The 18537-nt window shown below is 40.9% G+C and overlaps 1 protein-coding gene across 1 annotated transcript; it reads left to right on the top strand.

The window, feature by feature from the left end:
• Nucleotides 1-5013: 5013 nt before the first annotated feature.
• LOC119849040 (keratin, type I cytoskeletal 19-like) lies at nt 5014-12142 on the top strand. The gene is made up of 8 exons (XM_038385640.2): nt 5014-5686; nt 6676-6758; nt 7648-7804; nt 9123-9284; nt 9761-9886; nt 10127-10353; nt 11180-11310; nt 11634-12142. The coding sequence occupies exons 1-8, from the start codon at nt 5078-5080 to the stop codon at nt 11657-11659; spliced, it is 1521 nt and encodes a 506-aa protein (XP_038241568.1). The 5' UTR covers nt 5014-5077; the 3' UTR covers nt 11660-12142.
• The last annotated feature ends 6395 nt before the right edge of the window (nt 12143-18537 follow it).

The raw sequence follows: 18537 nt of genomic DNA, 5'->3' as shown, positions 1-18537 counted from the left end.
AGGAAATGATGACAACAGGCTAAGATGAAGGAGGGAAGGGATGAAGGAGGGTTATAACAAATAGAGAAGGCGTGATTCATGTTCTGTGGGGAATGCTGTTTATGAGCGTTGATTTTTTTTTCTTTTCTCACTGCAAACAATTAGAGCAAGAGATGATGAGCAGGTGACTGAGGCACAAGCTTAGGCTGAAAACCGTAAGTTTTAAAGAGGAATTTAAAGACGGAGTGAAGATATTTGGTGCGCTGGGAAGGGGAGGCTGTTCCAAGAGTAGGAAGCAGCATGAGCAAAGGCACTATGATGCAAGTAGGAGAAGACAAAGAGAAGAACAAGCAAGGAATGTGGGAAGAGCACAAGGAAGGAGTCTCAGGGCTCAGTGCAGAATGGATCTTGGGAAGCAGTCAGCATTGATGCCAACAGTTGTGGGTAAAATGAATTGTACTCCTACAGGGAGGCAGAATCACCAGCCCATTCATGAAGGAGCAGAAATGAACACGGATTACAGCATCATCAAAAAGAAATCTCTGCAGGGACAAATGAACAGATGCTACAAGGTGTGAATGAGGAGATCAAGAGGAGACCACTAGCTACATGGAGTGCAAACTGTTTGCAATAAGCATCTATTAAATACTGGGTGTTGAAAATAATTATAAACGACTATGTGGAGTCTAGATTTTTTTGAATACTCGTGTATTTTATGGTATGATGTAGATACTCTAAATTCTCCATATAAGTCTGTTTTGTGATGTTTTTCTGTATTTATTTATTGTACAGTTTGTAATATTTGTAAAGATTTATGTAAGTGTAAACACCCATGACAATAACCAACCCTGAGGCTGTGAGCTCTCAAGGCCTGAGACAGTCCTTGTGTTATTTGTTTGTCCAGTGCCTAGTAAAATAGGGCTGTTCTACTTGTGTGGGATCCGTACATGCTACTGCAATAGAAATAACAATAAATAATAGTTATATTTCACCCCTCTTCTTGTCTATTGTCTCCACCTAGTCTAATACTGTGTTAGTATCAATGGCTGTGAATGCTGTATGCTGTGAAGTGGTCACATGAATGACAAATCATAAATATATTGTACAATATTTAAAAAAATATTAAATGCAAATTGAAGAATCATTTCAAAAGAAACACCAAGTTGGGTACACATCATCTATCTATTATCTGCCTGCATTGGACTGACCACCTTAATGTCTGGTGTTTGAAGCACTTTAAATAGTCCAGCTCTGTTGCTCACTTTCCCACATTCTCACAGTGCTCTGCCAGTACATTTCCGTGTTCTGCTGCAGGCTCGGGCATTGTCTCCTGTTCCAATCCATCACTGCACACAGATCCCAGCAAGAAAATATAAAAGGAGGGTGAACCAGCTGTGCCTTCGCTCCCCCTTCATTCTTCCCGGTATTCCCTAATGTCTCTTTGGATTCTTCTTTGCCATGATGATCGATCGACGATGATGCCTCCAGCGATGTAAATGGCAGGAATTTTTATTGCATCGTGAAATGTCGGCAGACTCTGCAAACAGATTAACCCTCCAGAAAAGAAATCAAGGAGGTTAAGGATGAGCTTCTAAGAGTAGATGATTCTGCTGTTGTTGTACACGCTCTACCACTCCTCCAATTCATCACTAACAAATGTGCTGAGATAACTCAAAACTACGAACTAACCACCAGTGTGAGAGAAACTGAAGTAATGTACAGAACTGGCACTTGGAAGGCATATTTAAGACCTAGGACCACAATCAATGTTGCCAAATTCAGCATGGTAATAATTTAATTTACCTGCTTGGAATTTTGTCAGACATCGTCATTACAGACAGCGAATCATTAGCCCAATAAAAAGGCATGGTCTGAATTTGAAGGGTTGCAACACTAAAACTGCAATCAGCACAGTATCCCACTCCCACCCACATGCAAAAATTAAAGTCCACATTTACTGCAGAGTACTGAGTTTGCTCTCTGTTTGCACATCAAAGAACTGGAAAAATTTAATAGATAATGCCTGGTAGCTATTATGCAAATTGTATAAGGTCATTATGACAAGTGACAAGATAAAATCATGTATAACAAGGTTGCAGAAACATCACAAAAAATGCTTATGAAAGAAAGCTCTGCTGGTTTGGACACACCCTCCTCATGGAGCAAACAGGACTCTTAGAGAAAATATTCTATAGTGGACTTTTAATGAACAAAAGAACCAGACAGAGAAAAAGAGAGAGATGTCCTGAAAATTAACTCTGCCCATTGTTTAAAAAAACGTCAGTGGGAAGCTGCAGCAGAAAATTAATCATTTTGGTGGGAAAACCAGGAACACATGATGCTGCAAGTTCTGATGCAAAAGGAGAGTTCGCTGTCACAGAGAGCAAGAGAGAGTCGGAATTAATGAGATGAGTAGCAAACATAAATGCATTTCCCTCTCTGATCCATGGCAGGGCCTGTACGTCAAGCAACAAGTCTTTAGCTAACTACAAATGTACAAAAATCTTCCGTGGAATTGACAATGAACCTCTGTTTGTGCTGCATGTAATTCAGGCAAGTTTTGCTGTGCTGGCAAGAAAGTGGAACTCTGCTGTGCTAAAATGATACCTCTGAAAGAGAGAACAGAAGTTACCCCATCCACAAAAGCTGCTTATTGAAGACAGCTATTGGCCTATTTCTTCAGAGATCCTACACAGCATAACGAAAGCTTCAAGCAATGAAAGCATTATATTAATTTTGGTTTGTCCTTGGAGCCTCACCCTGACTCCAATTATACTCCACAGTACAAACAATGAAAATTAGATTTTCTTCCTTATAACTTTCCTCATGATTGTGTCTTTGCTGACTTGCATTTGGGAAGCGAGTGGGGTACATTTCTGAAGGGAGGACTGGCTTCTGTTTAAAGCACTGTAGCCTAATTCAGGAGCCCTGCATGTAATTCTTGGCTCTGCCACAGTTTCATTCTGTGACCTTGAGAAGTCACTTCCTCTCTCTGTGGAATGATTATTTTAATGCTGTTGGGGGTTTCCATGTACCATGTAGTTAATGAATGTGGCAAGGCATCTAGAGCCCTGTGATAGGCATCCTTTTTATCATTTGAAATCTAAATAAATTAATCAGTCACTTAAACGGGAATCATAGTACCCCAGCTTACATGAATGGGATGATGATAAATCCATATATACTTGGGAGGCACTTGGGTATTATGGGATGGGAGCCATATAAGTGCGTAATATAGATAGCTATTCCTACCAGTAAACAGGAGATGGTTTGAGAGGTATGGATTTGGAGGGATTGTCTTTCAGATGCCAGAGGAGAAGGACTTGGAGAATTAGGTGCTTACAACAGCAAGTAGTTTTTCAATAACCCTTTTTTCTCTAATATGGAATCCCTTTCTCTGTCTCATTCAGGCAACACAATATAGGAATTTAGCCTCTCCTTATACAGAGAGTTACTGATTGCTCCTAAATCTCTATGTTAGGGCTTCCAGATCCCTAGCACAATATCTCATGCTAGCAAATCTCAGCTGTTCACAGCTGACAAGTTCTGGCTGGGTGTAAATAGTTCTAACCATTTTGCAAAGAAGCCCCTCTCTTCTGGAGTAGCAGCTGATGTCCTCTCTGTCTTCTCTGACAGCACCAGTCTATATAAATGAGAGTTCATCAAACTTCTCCCTTAATGAGCTAACTGGGGGGAGGAAGGAGGTGAGACAAAGCCCTGTTACTACTAATAGTTGCTTGTAAATTGCGATCTATTAGGGAATGTGTGCCTTTGTGCACTTGAAGAGAAAAGCATCCAATCATTAAGATGTCCTCTTGGGAAAACATTACTGACCTTTTCTGTAGTATGCCAGTTCTGTAAATCCTTTTCTTGTTTCCACCTGCATATCATAGTGGTAATGGTGTCCAAGCTCTCAGAACAAATCAGAATGAATTACTGTGCAGTTTTGAAATGAGAACAGTTCTTCTCACTTCAATTTCCCTGCTCAGTATAGATTCTTAGACCTTAGCAATGGAAAAGGTCTATTTGGTCACACCTAGTCCACCCCCTTGCAGCCAGCCAGTTGTTCCTCCAGTGCTATCAGTGGTCCAGTTTTACATTCTCTATTTCAGGAGTTCCCAGAGTTTTTCACATACACAACAAATATTAACAGATAAATTGTCCATGGACAACCCCATCCCCATTCATCACTGCATGGACCATTTCCCCTTTCACTCACTGTCACAAAACATCCAGCTGGCATCTACAGCAATTACTTACATGGGAAAAGTAACATTAAGAAAGTATTTAATGTATTTTTTGCTTATTTCAATGCAGTTTTTAGATGAAGACAAGGAGGAGGGGAACCAGTTAACCAGCCAACTCTCCACAGACTACCAGCAAGTGATCCTTGTGGATCAGCAGCAATCAACAGGCTATAGTTCGGGAACCCCGCTCTACTTCCACAGCCTAACAATTCTCTGTTTTAGGAGTGTATTGGACGGAGCATCTGTCACATTATTAGGAGCAGACCTGAATACTTATATCATGGTGTCTCAGACCTTTCCACTGAGAGGTTCATCACTATTTTCACTTTACTAAAGCGTGACTCCATTTTTATTCATTCATTCGCTTTGATCTTCGATATCTACGCCCCTGCATCTCATATGAAAAACATGCTTATTAAGGCAAAATAAAAATTAAAATAAAATAACAACATATAAAGAGCTTTCTGTTGCAATAAGCTGCATTATTTCTTCTCTGTATATAATTTAGGGCAGTGTTTTTTCTGGCTTCTTCTTGTAACATTTTCATCATAAGGAAAAGCTGATGATTCATAAAACATCATTGAGAGTGTATTTTTGAAACAAACTGCTGACATGTAACTTAAATTCCTTGTGTACTGGGATTGCTGGAGGGAAACTGCCTTTGGGAAATTATTCTTGGCATAAACAGCAAGACTAGCCAGCCACATGGGAAGGAGAAACACCCTACTGGTGACACCCACTGTGGAAGGTATAAATAGAGATTTGTGGGGATAGAAAATCTGCAGGCTGAATTCATATCAAGCTGTGCCTCTTGCTTTGGGCTTTGGGTTGGATTCTTACTTGCTGTCGCTATGAGCTGCAGCACCAAGCAGACTGTTACTCTCTCTACCAAAGGGAGGAGTAGTGGTGCTAGCTGTGTGGTTGGAGGTGGTGGTGGAGGAAGGACTTCTTCCATCTCTTCTGGAAGATATAGCTCCTATGGGATAGGCAGCGGTAGAGGCTTTTCGGGTAGGAGTTACAGTGGTGGAGCGAGTTGTGGAGCGGGACTGAGTGCTGGTAGCTTTTCTGGAGGTAGCTATGGAGGTGCCTTAGGAGCAGGTCTCCCAGGATACGGTTATGGAGGTTGTTCCAGCATTGGGTTCAGTGGTGGCAGCACCCGCTGTGGATATGGAGGTGGCTTTGGTGGTGTAGTTGGTGTTGGCTTTGGTGGTGGAGTCAATGGTGGCTTTGGTGGTGGTGGTGTTTGTGGAGATGGCGTATTTGCCAACTGTGATGAAAAGCTGACCATGCAGAACCTTAATGACCGCCTGGCTTCTTACCTGAACCAGGTGCGATGCCTGGAGGAAGAAAATTCTGCCTTAGAGTGCAAAATCAGGGAATGGTATGCCCAGTATGGACACTCCGGTGTAGCAAAGGACTACAGCTGCTACTATAAGGAAATAGAAGATCTTCAAAATCAGGTGACATTTTTTTGGCTGTTTTCCCCATTGTAAGAGCTTCCTTCTAAGTTCAGATCCTAGTGCACTTGTGAGAGGCAATATTTCAGTTTTGTAAAATGTTCTATGCAGACATAAATTAAGGCAACTGCTTTTATGAACTATGAGTGAGGGTGTGAAAACTCATGAGTCCATTTACAATTTGCCTTTTCTTGACCTGATTTGTACAAAAAGAAAAAGGTTACATATGCAGGGAACAATCTGGGCCTGATCAGTACATGAATGAAGTTTGTAACAGGATGTTTTAATATATTTATACCCAAAAAGGAGATGTGAAGAGAAATTCATTCATTAAGCCACTGAGCTATCTTCATTATTACATTGTATCCTGTCATCAGTTTTCCGGGATTCTAGTTAAAATCCCATTTCTATTTCAACTATCTTTGAGCTCCTATACAGAAGTGGGGGTGGAGAAGGGGAATATTCTCATAAAGAACAATAAGAAAAAAAGAATACTTTTTCACCAAGAGTTTTGAATGGGCAATTTAATTTTTGAAAAAATATTTTCCAAGTGTATTCTGAAGAAGGGTTAGTCAGATAGAAAAAAGAAAGTGGAGAGGATCACAGGGTGCTGGAGAGAGATACCTGCCAAATGCTGAGCTGTAATGTAAGTCTTGCGATGAAAAACATAAACTCACAGTTAAGAACTCCAGACCAAGTTTGAAAATGTGAGGTTTGTTACAGTAGGCACCAGAGACCACTAATTATCATTACAAAACTGTTAGCATCTTAACTGTGTGTCTTTACACATTTATGCATTTCACCTATTTCATTTCATGCACTCGGATATTTCTCAAACATTTCTCCTTGGATCAGAAATTTTCTGTGCTTCCCATCTGTTTGAATTTGAATACTGGGAGAGTAAAAAGACTGAAATTTGCAATGTGACACTGAGCATAACAAAGTGAAGAGACTTCTGAGCTGAAAATCCCCTGGAACCTCTTCTTTTCCAGATTGTTTGCACTACCCTAGACAACAACAAGATCATTTTGAACATTGATAACAGCAAGATGGCAGCTGATGACTTCAGACTGAAGTGAGTACCTCTCTGTACCAGACAAACCCTGTCATTCTCCTTTTGTTCCCTCCTATCGTATTCCCAAATTGATAAATGAAGAAATCCCCCAACCAAGAATTACTGGAATTCCTGATTCATGGCAGGTTGTATTTTTGTGAGATTTTATTATTATTAATTATCTGTATTAGAGTATCAGCTATAAAGCTCAGTCATGTACCAGGACCCCATTCTGCTAGGCAATGTACAAACACAGAGCAAAATGACACTCACCACCCCCAAGGAGCCGACAATCCCACTAGAAGACAAAAACAACAATGGATACAGACAGACCAATGGGGGAGTACTTGGGAACAATGCCACTTAATTGGTGATCTCTGATTTTGATATGTGCCTTTGGTCTTTGACTCTAGAGGTGTCAAAATAGGGGCATTTCCAGGACAGAGTGTTTGAGGCAACAAAGAATTTGCTTGTGGGGTTTAGAGGGCTAGAATATAGGGACAACTGATGTAAGTTGGCATGAGTCCATTAAAGGCAATGGATCTATGCAGATTTATACTAATGGAGAGTCTGGGCCACAGATTTTTAAAAAAGAAAAGAGTTTAGATTATTTCTCAGGGGAAGTATAGGAAAATTAGTGTGTGACATCTTTGTAGTAGTTCCACTCGAGAGGAGGGGGTAAAAAAATCTGAAGAAGAAGGTCTTTTATGAACCAAACATCACATCCCTGGCTTTGAACACACAGATTTACTAGGCAGCAGACATAGTGTGTTATACTTCAAGTACAGATATAAAGGTAACGCTGGAAGAAGGGAAACACAGATCCATTTATAACCGAAGTGCAGATGCCAGGAATCCTTAATGGTGGGCTCAGGGGCTGACTTTTCTGTCTTTCTTGTCCATGGCTTAGGTTTGAAACTGAGCTGGCCCTTCGCCAGAGTGTGGAGGCTGATATTAATGGCTTACGCCAAGTTCTGGATGAACTGACCCTGTGCAGGTCTGACCTGGAGGCGCAGCTTGAGTGCCTGAAGGAAGAGCTGTGTTGTCTGAAGAAGAACCATGAGGAGGTAGGAGCTCATTCCCGTATATAAAAAAAATTATTTTGTACATTACTTACTACAGCAGTGGGGACCTGATCCTGATTAAAACAACAGGGCACGACTGCAACTATGACCAAGAGAATATTAATAATAATCCGCATTATTATGATATTACTCCTTTCACAAATCCTGTTGCTTAATCATATTCATTCTAATTTGAAATATAAAGAGGGCGGATCCTGTGCCAGAGTAATTGTCACAAGCAGCCGAAGATCTCAGGTCCAGCCCTCTAAGGTTTGTGAGTAATGTAGGAGTTGAATCTTAAGAAGGAATGTCAAGCTTCTGGGAGCTCCTGGGCTCTGCAAAAGTGGAAGGAGAGAGAGCTACTTCAGACACTAGCAGGGAGTTGAATAAATCTTGTCATGGGCCGATATGATTACTTTTCTCTTCTTTGGCATATTTCATCCAAATAACTTAACTTAAAACACTTCATAAACAATTAATTAGTATTAACAACATCCCTGTAATGCTAGTATTCTCTCTGTTGGGAAGCCAGGATATCTAAGGAACAATTAAGAGAAGAATCTGCCCAAGATCACTTGGAAACTCAGTAGCAGATCCAGGTACAGTAGGTCAGGAACTCTAAGCATTGAACCAAGCTCCCTTCTCTTGAAATGTAAATATGAAAGGAAAAAATATGAAGAGAGCCAACCTATTATGACTAGTCTAAGATAAAGAATGACTTCTTTTTCAAAAAGAGGCCAAGAGAACCTGTAACACTAGTCCAAACCCATTCAGGAAAATGAGTGACTTTCATTCATCAAAGTTAATTCTGTCACAATATGTATGCAACAAAAATGTCAGTGGAAATGTGCTGACTGGATTTGGTGTATAGAAGAGCCACACACAAAAATGGCTCTTGTGAAAACATAAACTGTTAAAAAGCATAATGTAGAAACTATCACAGGAAATCACCTCTTATGCAAGAGCCAGTGACAAAAAGACCCAGGTGAAGATGAAGCATAAAAAATATCCTTTTTTCCTGCAAAAATAGTCAGGAATTCCTTAATTTGCTGTGATTAACCATCACACAAACCAATAAACACCACTGTTTCTTTACCTCAGAAGTGCTCACTGTGGAGCTTTGCTTGTAAATCAGCTGTGGTTTCCCCATCAGAGCTGGGTGTATACTGGAGAAGATGCATCAGAGACAGTGTTGTGACTGTCAGAAATGGGCCCCAGGATGTAGAGGCTCACTGACAGTGGCATGCTGCTTTCACTTGCCAGAAAACTCAACTCACGTTTTTTTCCTTTTTAAATAAGCTGATCTGGGTTATCTTTGCAGGAAATCAATTGTCTGAGAAACCAGTCCACTGGTGATGTCAGTGTGGAGGTCAATTCCTGTCCTGGCCCAGATCTGAAGAAAATTCTAGAGGAGATGAGATGCCAGTATGAAACAATGATTGCACAAAATCGCAAAGAGGTTGAGGATTGGTATGAATGCAAGGTAAATTCATCACAACTGTAACTCTCTCAAGCAAAAGTACAGGAGCTATTTCGGAATCACACATGCACACCATGGGAGGAATTTATTCCTGTATCATATGTTCTAAACGTCATCAGCATAGATGTATAGTGACCAGGTGCACAGGGGATGGAGGCCCTGTGCATATACAGTGTATGTGTCTCATGGAAGAATGGGGTTTGCTATATGTCATTATTGAGGTGTGTTGCTGGAACAGTGGGCAAGCCTGTCAGTTAGGACAGAAGAGAATTACAGGTGAAGTTGTGAGGGGTCTTAGCATTAGAATAGCAAGGGGAGTTACAAGCAATAGATGAGATTGATTCCAGTGTGCAGAAAACTTGCCCAGCCCCTGCCTATCTTACATCTTTTGTTACCCGCTACTTTATACATTCACTAGATTCACCTGACAATTAAAAAAATCCCTCTGAAGCTCTTTATTCTGGGTTTCTGGTTTTCAGATTGAGGAGGTGAATCGTGAGGTCATCACAAGCAGTCAGGAGGTTGAGTCATGCAACAGCCAGGTCTCTGAACTTAGACGTCAGTTGCAGTGCCTGGAAATTGATCTGCAAGCCCATCTTAGCCAGGTATGTGATGTTGTCACCATTGATATCTCACCTGTGACACACTGACGTCTGAATTTCTGGACTGACAGGGACCAGCCTGGCCTGGCACTCTATGTAGCAGTGACGAAATCACTGACAAATCGATTGTTAGCAATGGTTTGCTTTCATTTTTGCGTTGGAAATCCTCAACTTTCTGCATCAAAATGGGTTAAATTTAGTGCATGGCTAAAGTACATGTGGGTCTTTTGCTTCAATTCTTAGAGAGACAACCTGGAAGCCTCTTTGGCTGAAACCGAAAGTCGCTACAACAGCCACCTGTGCCAGTTACAGCAACAGATCACCTGTGTGGAGCAGCAACTGGCTGACCTGCGAGCGGAAATTGAGTCCCAGAACCACGAGTACAAGGTCCTCCTGGATGTCAAATGTCGACTGGAGCAGGAGATTCACACTTACCGCTGCCTGCTGGAAGGAGGACAGCGTGACATTGTGTACGTAGACTACAGATACAGCGAGGCATAAAGAAAACACCTATGCTGTGATCTGTGCAATGTGTGAGATCTAAAATCACAGAGAGTGTGGAGATTTAGTTTAGATAAGTATCCAAAGCTTAAGCCAAACCTTGTTCCCTCCTCGTGGGTCTACAGAATGGAGAACTTCTAATGAGATGAGGTGCCTTCCAATACTGTATCTTACGATATAGCATCATCTCGTATTGTTGTGTGCTTCCTGGTATGGGCTGGGCAACAACTACCATGAGGAGAGGATTAATTGCAATATTTTGCCGTTTCTGCTCCAGACAGAAGCAGCGGGTGCAGAGGCAGCTGTGAAAATGAGAGAGAATTGTAACAAGAGATTAACCTAAGTATTTCAAACCTGCATAAAAGACCCAGTCTGAGATTTTGCCAAAAGTCCAGGTCATTCCTTCTTTTATCCCAAGCATCTGGCATGTCCCCAACTCCACTTTGTTGTGAAACAAGTGATATAAATAATTAGGCAAAGATTTTCCTGATATGGAAGCAAGGGAGTCAGCAGACCCTGTTTAAAAAGCCCATTGGCAATGGCAGCCTATGACTAATTCATCCTTTGTGGGCAAAGTTAGTGGGGAGAATGACTTGCCCTGTAGTGATGTGCTTTTGCTTTTCTGCGTGGACGAAGTGGAGTGAGGGTGCTGGGGAGGCGTGCTGGCCAGGTCCTGGCTCTTTGCTGGACTGGTAGCGATTGAGGACAGGCAAAGTCACATGGCTTCACTGAACCTACATGCCGTTGTAAGGTTGGTTTCTCTTTCATTCACTGAACATTCTTTCCTTGTCACAGTAGCTCGGATGGAGGGATTGGCGTAGGAGGTGGAATAGGAGGAGGAACAGTCATTAAAACGTCCCACTCCTACTCTTCATCTTCCCACTCTCTGCCCCATGTCACGTCTTGCCACCCTGGTGATCTAAAAGGTAAGAACTGACTTGCCGTGTAAGGGAAAATGTTTCTTTGGTCCGCTTCTTACCAATAGGGCAAGAGAGAAGCTGCCAAACCCACTCTCTATTAAGTGGTTATGAGGTGCTGTAGCTCACCTTTCAGGACCCTGTTGTAAGGCAACTGGAGAGTCTGGTAGGACATGGTGATACAACAGTGGCATGGTATGGGGAGTATTGTCAAGAAACAGGATCAAATGCAGTTGTGACTCTCTCACTACGAATCATGAATGGTGCAAGTGAGGGAGAAGAGTTTTACTTCCTTTCTAAGCAAAGTAATGGTTCTATTTATCCCTCTCCAGGGCACGGCAGAAAGATTTGTGACTAAGAAGAGAAACTGGCCTCTTCCAGTGCAAGACCCACCGAGCAAAGACCCATCCATGGACAAAGCGAGAGCTCAGCCAGCACATTCACTGTGCACCTCTGCAAAGAGCATGGAGAAGAGCTCTTCAGAATTACTCATCGCTGCTAATGCCAACACTAGTGTCCTAAGGGGCCCATCCGAGCTTTGGTCCACCTTCCTGCCTATCATGATATTTGCTTCTTCCAATCTGTGATGCTCTGTGTGTCTAATCACAATGATTACTTACTTGAGTTAATCTGTATGGTTGTTGGTAATTTACCTTCTGCTGAAAAAGAATCTCTAATAAACTTTGCTTCTGCCTGATGCAATCAAGAAACCTGTGTCTTGGTAATGGTTTCCTCTATCAAACTTTTCAGTGGTCTCTGGTACCGGGTTAAACACGAAGCCATGTGCTCAGATAGGTCTGTTAGACTGTGCCATAGTCCCCAAAGAGAAGTGTTGGAAGCCCCACAACATGAATCATTTAAAACTGGTCTGGACAATAAACTAAGGAGAACAATCTGGCCTTGGCAAAAGAGCTGTGGAAATGGACTAGATGAGTTAGCAGGTTTTTTCCTCCCGTAGTATCTATGGTTATGTATCAGACACTTCGTGTTACTATCTGAGCTAAAATTCATTGGATATAGTCCCCTTGTGCAGCTAATGCATGAGGGTTTAAGCTGGTTTCTCTGGTATGAATATGCTAAATTTTAGTTGTAAGAAGAGAATTAAGAGCAGTTTAAGGGTATGAATGACAGCTTCGGGGATCTGCAGAACAGGCAACTTCAATACAAGCTCCCACACACTCACACTAACCACCAGCAATATATTGCAGTGACAAGCTCTGTCAGGGGTGAGATGAAATATTGTTCTTTATAAGCCATTGCATCTCTGCTGAGATCACAACAAACAGGCCTATTCCTACAATGTCGACACCTCACTAAGAAAAGGACTGAAGCAACCAATTCCCTTTGTATAGGTCACCAAAGACTCACTGGACCACTCCTTTGGTCACTACCAGCCTAAACTGAACTCAGGTTAGTAACCTAAAGGTGAAATGTTATGTAACCCACCCCCCCAGCAATCCAGTCCCACTCTGAGACACACACTGGGTTTGGTTCTTAATGGGTTTGTGACAGTTTCTGTCAGAACCTGGTCATCTGTGTTTGTGCCCAAGAGGACTCACTTGAACCAAACACGTTTTCTCAAATTCTAGGATTTTGTAAAACTATAGTTTCAACCCTGAAGTGAAGGTGGGACAGTGGCCATCTTGAAAATGTTCCTTTTATGGGTAGAAATTAGATGCGGAGAAAAGAGGCCGAGAGAGAAAAAGAATGTAACATTTAATATGAATGTTTATAGGTGTAGATCTATTCATCGTATGCATATTTTATATAAATACAATAGAAGCATTTAAAAAGTTAATACCAATTTTAGAGGTATTACTGGTTCCACCAATATTCCTTGTTTTAAATATTAGGAATGTCGCTAGAACTGTTAATATGTTTAAAACTTTTTAATGCATCTGCTGTACAGACCTTTTGGAATGGTGGCAGAGAATGAGGGCAGAGGCACAAGGAAGGTGCTGTGGGTACAACTGATGATGGTGAGGAGGGCAGAATGTCATTAAGGCAGTGTTCCATGTGCCCACTTTGTGGCAAATAGAAGAGCCATGCTTGGAGCAAACACAGTATTGTGGAAGCTTCCCCGGATCATGCATAGGTTGTTAGCGTTTTGCCAGTATAGTCCAAGAAAGAAACCAAAACCCAAAGCCATACCCCACCCCTCAACAAAAACAAAGCCAACACCCCCCTCTTGCCCTCCACAACAGTATCACCTAAACACAGCATCCCACAGCTGAACATTGCACACAGGAAGTCACAAATATCATCTGCAGTAGCAAGAACTTTACTGGCCTTTGTTTTAGAGCTGGGCCCTACAGATGTTTCAGTGACTGTACAAACAGAGTAATATGTAAAGGCACAACGTGGTGAATCAATAAGTATGAGACCATGCCACGTGGAAATGAATTTTACATACACAGAAGTGACAGATGCCAATGAGGCAGCTACACAAACATAAAAAGAAGTGTGTGTGCATGAGTGTGCATGTGCATCAGACCTGGGAGACTAATATCCTGTGAGAATCAGGACCCTGTGCTGGGATACAAACTGTTGTCCTCTGAGGACAGTCGCTTTATGTTGGAACATTCCCGCTATTGGGGAGCTGCATCAGTAACAGAAATGTGGAGAACTGAAAGGGGTGGGGGAAGACTAGTGCAGACAGAGCCCTTTGATATGCAGAGCTATCCAGACTACTAACCCTTATTTACAAGACCAAGATCCTTGTCTCCCGCAAAAGAATGCACAAACCATTCTTCCGACTTGTGTCTAAGTGGATAGGACGTAGTTATGTAGATGTCATATATCACTGATGTTCATGGATTATTCTAGTGTCTGCTGTACACTACATGCTCATAGCTCTTCGACAAGCCAGGATACTGCTCCTGCTCAATGTTTTGCAAATTTTTAAAATGTCTTCATTATTTTGAGAATTATATTAGCTCACACAGTGTTTCAGCAATGCAGAAACACCTGGGCTTTTCCTCCTCTGACAAAGATAGGGAATAAAAAGGGGTAAACAGTGTGATGGCAAAGTTTGCAGACAATATAAAATTACTCAAGATAGTTAAGTCCAAAGTAGACTGTGAAAAGTTACAAAGGGGTCTCAGAAAACTGGAGGACTGGGCAACAGAATGGTAGATGAAAATTCAGTGTTGATAAATGCAGAGTAATGCACATTGGAAAACATAATCCCAAGTAGACATACAAAATGATGGGGTCTAAATTAGCTGTCAAGAAAGAGCTCTTGGAGTCATTGTTGATAGTTCTCTGAAAACATCTGCTCAATATGCAGCAGCAGCCAAAAAAGCTCACAATGTTCCTAACCATGAAAGGGATAGATAATAAGACATTAAATATCATAATGCCATTATATAAATCCATGAGATGCCCACACCTTGGATACTGCATGCAATTCTGGTTGCCCCATCTCAAAAAAGATATATTAGAAATGGAAAAGGTAGAGAGAAGGTCAATAAAAATTATTAGGGGCATGGAACAAGCTTCAGTATGAGGAGAGATTAAAGAGAATGGTACTGTTCAGCTTGGGAAAGAGACAGCTAAGGGGGATCTGTCGGAGGTCTATAAAATCATGACTAGGGCGGAGAGAGTGAATAAGGACGTGTTGTTTACTCCTTGTCATAACACAAGAACCAGAGGTCACCCAACGAAACTAACAGGCAGAAGGTTTAAAACAAACAAAAAGAAGCATTTCTTCATACAATGCACAGTCAACCTGTGGAACTTGTTGACAGAGGATGTTGTAAAGGCCAAAAATATAACTGGGTTCAAAAAAGAATTAGATACATTCATGGAGGATAGATCCATCAATGGCCATTAGCCAAGATGGTCAGGGATGCAACCCCATGCTCTGGGTGTCCTAAGTTTCTGGCTGCCAGATGCTGGGACTAGATAACAGAGGATGGATCATGCGACAGTTGCCTGTGTTGTTCATTCCCTTGAAAACATCTGGCATTGGCTAATGTTGGAAGACAGGATACTAGGCTAAATGGACAATTGATCTAACCCAGTATGGCCACTCTTATGTTCTTATGGATGTGAAAAAAATCAAACTGTGAGTGTGGGGGGAAGGGGAGAGATGAGCAGTCCAGAGACAAAGAAACATTCTAATGAAAACACAAATTCAGGGAACCCATTTGTGCTTGCCCAATTTTGGTGGGGGCAGGGGTTCTTCTACCCCTAATACAGAAAACTCACTTCTCTTTAGCTAAAAAAAAATAATTCTAAAAATAGACTGAGTCACCTGAGAAAAAAACATGGGTTTAAACCAGAGGAATAAAAGGTTAGTTCAATCCAACTAGTTTTGTGAGCACCCTCTTGAACTATAGTTTCCATGGATGGTGAATGCTTAGCCACAAGGTTCCACCATCCCTACCCTTGGCTTTGGGAAATCTGAGAGCCAGTCCAGTTCAGACTTTCTGAGATCCTGAATATCCTGAGCAGGACTTTGCAAAGATGTAAAAATCAGCCTAGGTTCAGCCTAATGGACAATACATAAATAGAATGATTTTGCTAAATCTGAGCAGAAATATGGCTCCAGTTGCTAAAATCAAGTCTAGAAAACCTGCTTTATGGTGAGAGACTCAAGAAGCTCTATTTTATTTATCAAGAAAGAAAGTTAAGAGGTGACTTGATCATGCACTATAAATACACTGGGAGAAGATTTTGGATAGATTTCTGATTATCTTTAATCTAGCAGACAGAAACACAACATCCAGAGACTGAAGGCTAAAGCTAGACAAATGCAGGCTGGAAATAAAGTACATTTTTAACAGTGAGGGTAATTAGCCATTAGAACAACTTATCTAGGAGTGCAACAGAGTGTTCATCACTTGAAGTCTTTAAATCAAGACTGGATGTCTTCCTAAAAGACATGCTTTAGCTTAACAATAAGTTCTGGGCTCAATGTAGGAATCACTGGTGAAATTCTCTAGCCTGCGTTATGTGGGAGGTCAGACTAGGTGGTAAGAATGGTCTCTTCTGGCAAAACTTTTTGTCCACAATAGGTTTTTTTTAAAATAAAAAATGTGAATTCATATCAATTTTGCCTAATTGTTCTGGGTGGGGAAAAAAAGAGCTGAAATATTTTAGAAAAAAACAAGTTTCATTTTGATATTTCCAAAATGAAACATTTCTATTTTTGAATTCAAAATGACATTTTGTTAAAAAATTTATTCACTTTTATTTTTAAAAATTAAAAAAGCTCAAAAATGAAAAGAAATATTTTGTTGAACATTTTCTGTTTTATCCAAAATGAATTATCATTTGATTTTTTCCCACCAAAAATTTCAAAAAAGTTTAATTTCTTGTCAAGTTGAAATAATTTTTTTCTAATTTTTCAGTACCACCAGTGAATTGAAAATCAATTATTTCCACATCTCTGTGAATAAACGTGAAAAGCAATTAGACATCAAAGGCATGTTTGACACAACTGACAATTTACTGCACCAACTACACTCACTTAAATCAATATTTGAAAAAATTCAGTCTTTTAGAAATCTTAGTTAACTATCGTAACATCTGGCCTGATCTCCACTCTGTCACCCTGGTCTTACAGTAGGTTAACTCCATGGACTTCAATCAATTTACATAGGCATAAAACTGGTGAAACAAAGTGCAGAATTTGGTTTTTCATTTCTGTGTCTTAATTTAAAAAGTGTAGGTGCACAGGAATGGTGAGCACATCCTGGAAAAATTTTCTGAGACACTCTCCCTATCAGCTTTCCGCACAGGGTAGGGAATACGCAAGTACTGCAAGGTTTGGTACAATATGTGGGGGTGGGCTGTTTCTCATCGACAATCACCCATAAAAAGAAAGGTTTCAGAGTAGCAGCCGTGTTAGTCTGTATTCGCAAAAAGAAAAGGAGTACTTGTGGCACCTTAGAGACTAACAAATTTATTTGAGCATAAGCTTTCGTGAGGTACAGCTCACTTCATCGGATGCATAAAAAGAAAATCGTTCAGAGTCAAGTGCCCTGTCACTCTGATCATACAAAATCCAGATGGAACCAGAAATTACTGTTAACAAACACAAGAGAAAAGGAGTACTTGTGGCACCTTAGAGACTAACAAATTTATTAGAGCATAAGCTTTCGTGAGCTACAGCTCACTTCATCGGATGCATTTGATGAAGTGAGCTGTAGCTCACGAAAGCTTATGCTCTAATAAATTTGTTAGTCTCTAAGGTGCCACAAGTACTCCTTTTCTTTTTGCGAATACAGACTAACACGGCTGCTCCTCTGAAACCTAGAGAACAAAGAAATCATCACATTTGGAAGAGAGCAGTGATCTCTTTGGTCTGGTATCCAGTCTCTGGCAGTGGCTAGTGCTGGATGATTCAGAAGAAAGTGTAAAACTTTCCTAGTATGTCATTAACACCATAAATTTGGAGGGATTGTCTTTCTGATCAGTTTGTGCCCTGCAACAAGAAGGGTAGACAGAAGACCTGGGGAGGGATAATACTTTGGCTCTGACACACCAACAGAGGAAGCAAGACCCACCTCTGGTATATAGGGAGCCAAGAGAAGTTAGGAAGTTAAAAGAATCCAGAGAATGCAAACTTATCTGGCAAGGGGTGACATACTCTTCAAATGGACAGAAAAGTCTCAGTTCTTGCCAAACAAGAATGTTTCCCAGTTTTTGCCCGAAGAAATAGGCTTCCTTAGATCAACAGGCAAAGCAGTGTGCTCAGATGGCGACCTCTAGTGCTTAGCACAAGAAAATATCAAACAAAGGAAAGAGACGTTTCAGAGTAGCAGCCATGTTAGTCTGTATTCGAAAAAGAAAAGGAGGACTTGTGGCACCTTAGAGACTAACAAATTTATTTGAGCATAAGCTTTCGTGAGCTACAGCTCACTTCATCGGATGCATTTGGTGGAAAAAGCAGAGGAGAGATTTATATACACACACAGACACAGAGAACATGAAACAATGGGTTTATCATACACACTGTAAGGAGAGTGAAAGTACTCCCTTTTCTTTTTGCGAATACAGACTAACACGGCTGCTACTCTGAAACCTATCATAAAGAGAGAAAGAGAGCCTGAGAATGCTGGGTAAAGAACTGGAGAATATTTTACTAAGGGTACTGAGATGTAGAGCAAGTTTTTTTTAATAGTCCCAAGGGGGTAGTGTTTGATATATAATATAATTAATATAATATAAACTGCAGTAGTTTCCAGAACCTCATTGTACTAGGCTCTATTCCAACACATATGGAAA

This window comes from Dermochelys coriacea, chromosome 27, assembly GCF_009764565.3.
Source record: "Dermochelys coriacea isolate rDerCor1 chromosome 27, rDerCor1.pri.v4, whole genome shotgun sequence".
NCBI classification, from domain to species: Eukaryota; Metazoa; Chordata; order Testudines; family Dermochelyidae; genus Dermochelys; species Dermochelys coriacea.
The sequence above is the reverse complement of the archived record's forward strand: the minus strand, read 5'-3'. Positions and strand labels throughout refer to the sequence as shown.

What these genes read in the sequence shown, in the direction of transcription:
- LOC119849040 (XM_038385640.2), top strand. Translation starts at nt 5,078, where the DNA reads ATGAGCTGCAGCACCAAGCAGACTGTTACTCTCTCTACCAAAGGGAGG. An exon ending in TGAAGAAGAACCATGAGGAG is followed by an intron (nt 7,805 to 9,122) that starts GTAGGAGCTCAT and finishes TTATCTTTGCAG; the next exon opens with GAAATCAATTGTCTGAGAAA. An exon ending in GGAGGACAGCGTGACATTGT is followed by an intron (nt 10,354 to 11,179) that starts GTACGTAGACTA and finishes TCCTTGTCACAG; the next exon opens with TAGCTCGGATGGAGGGATTG.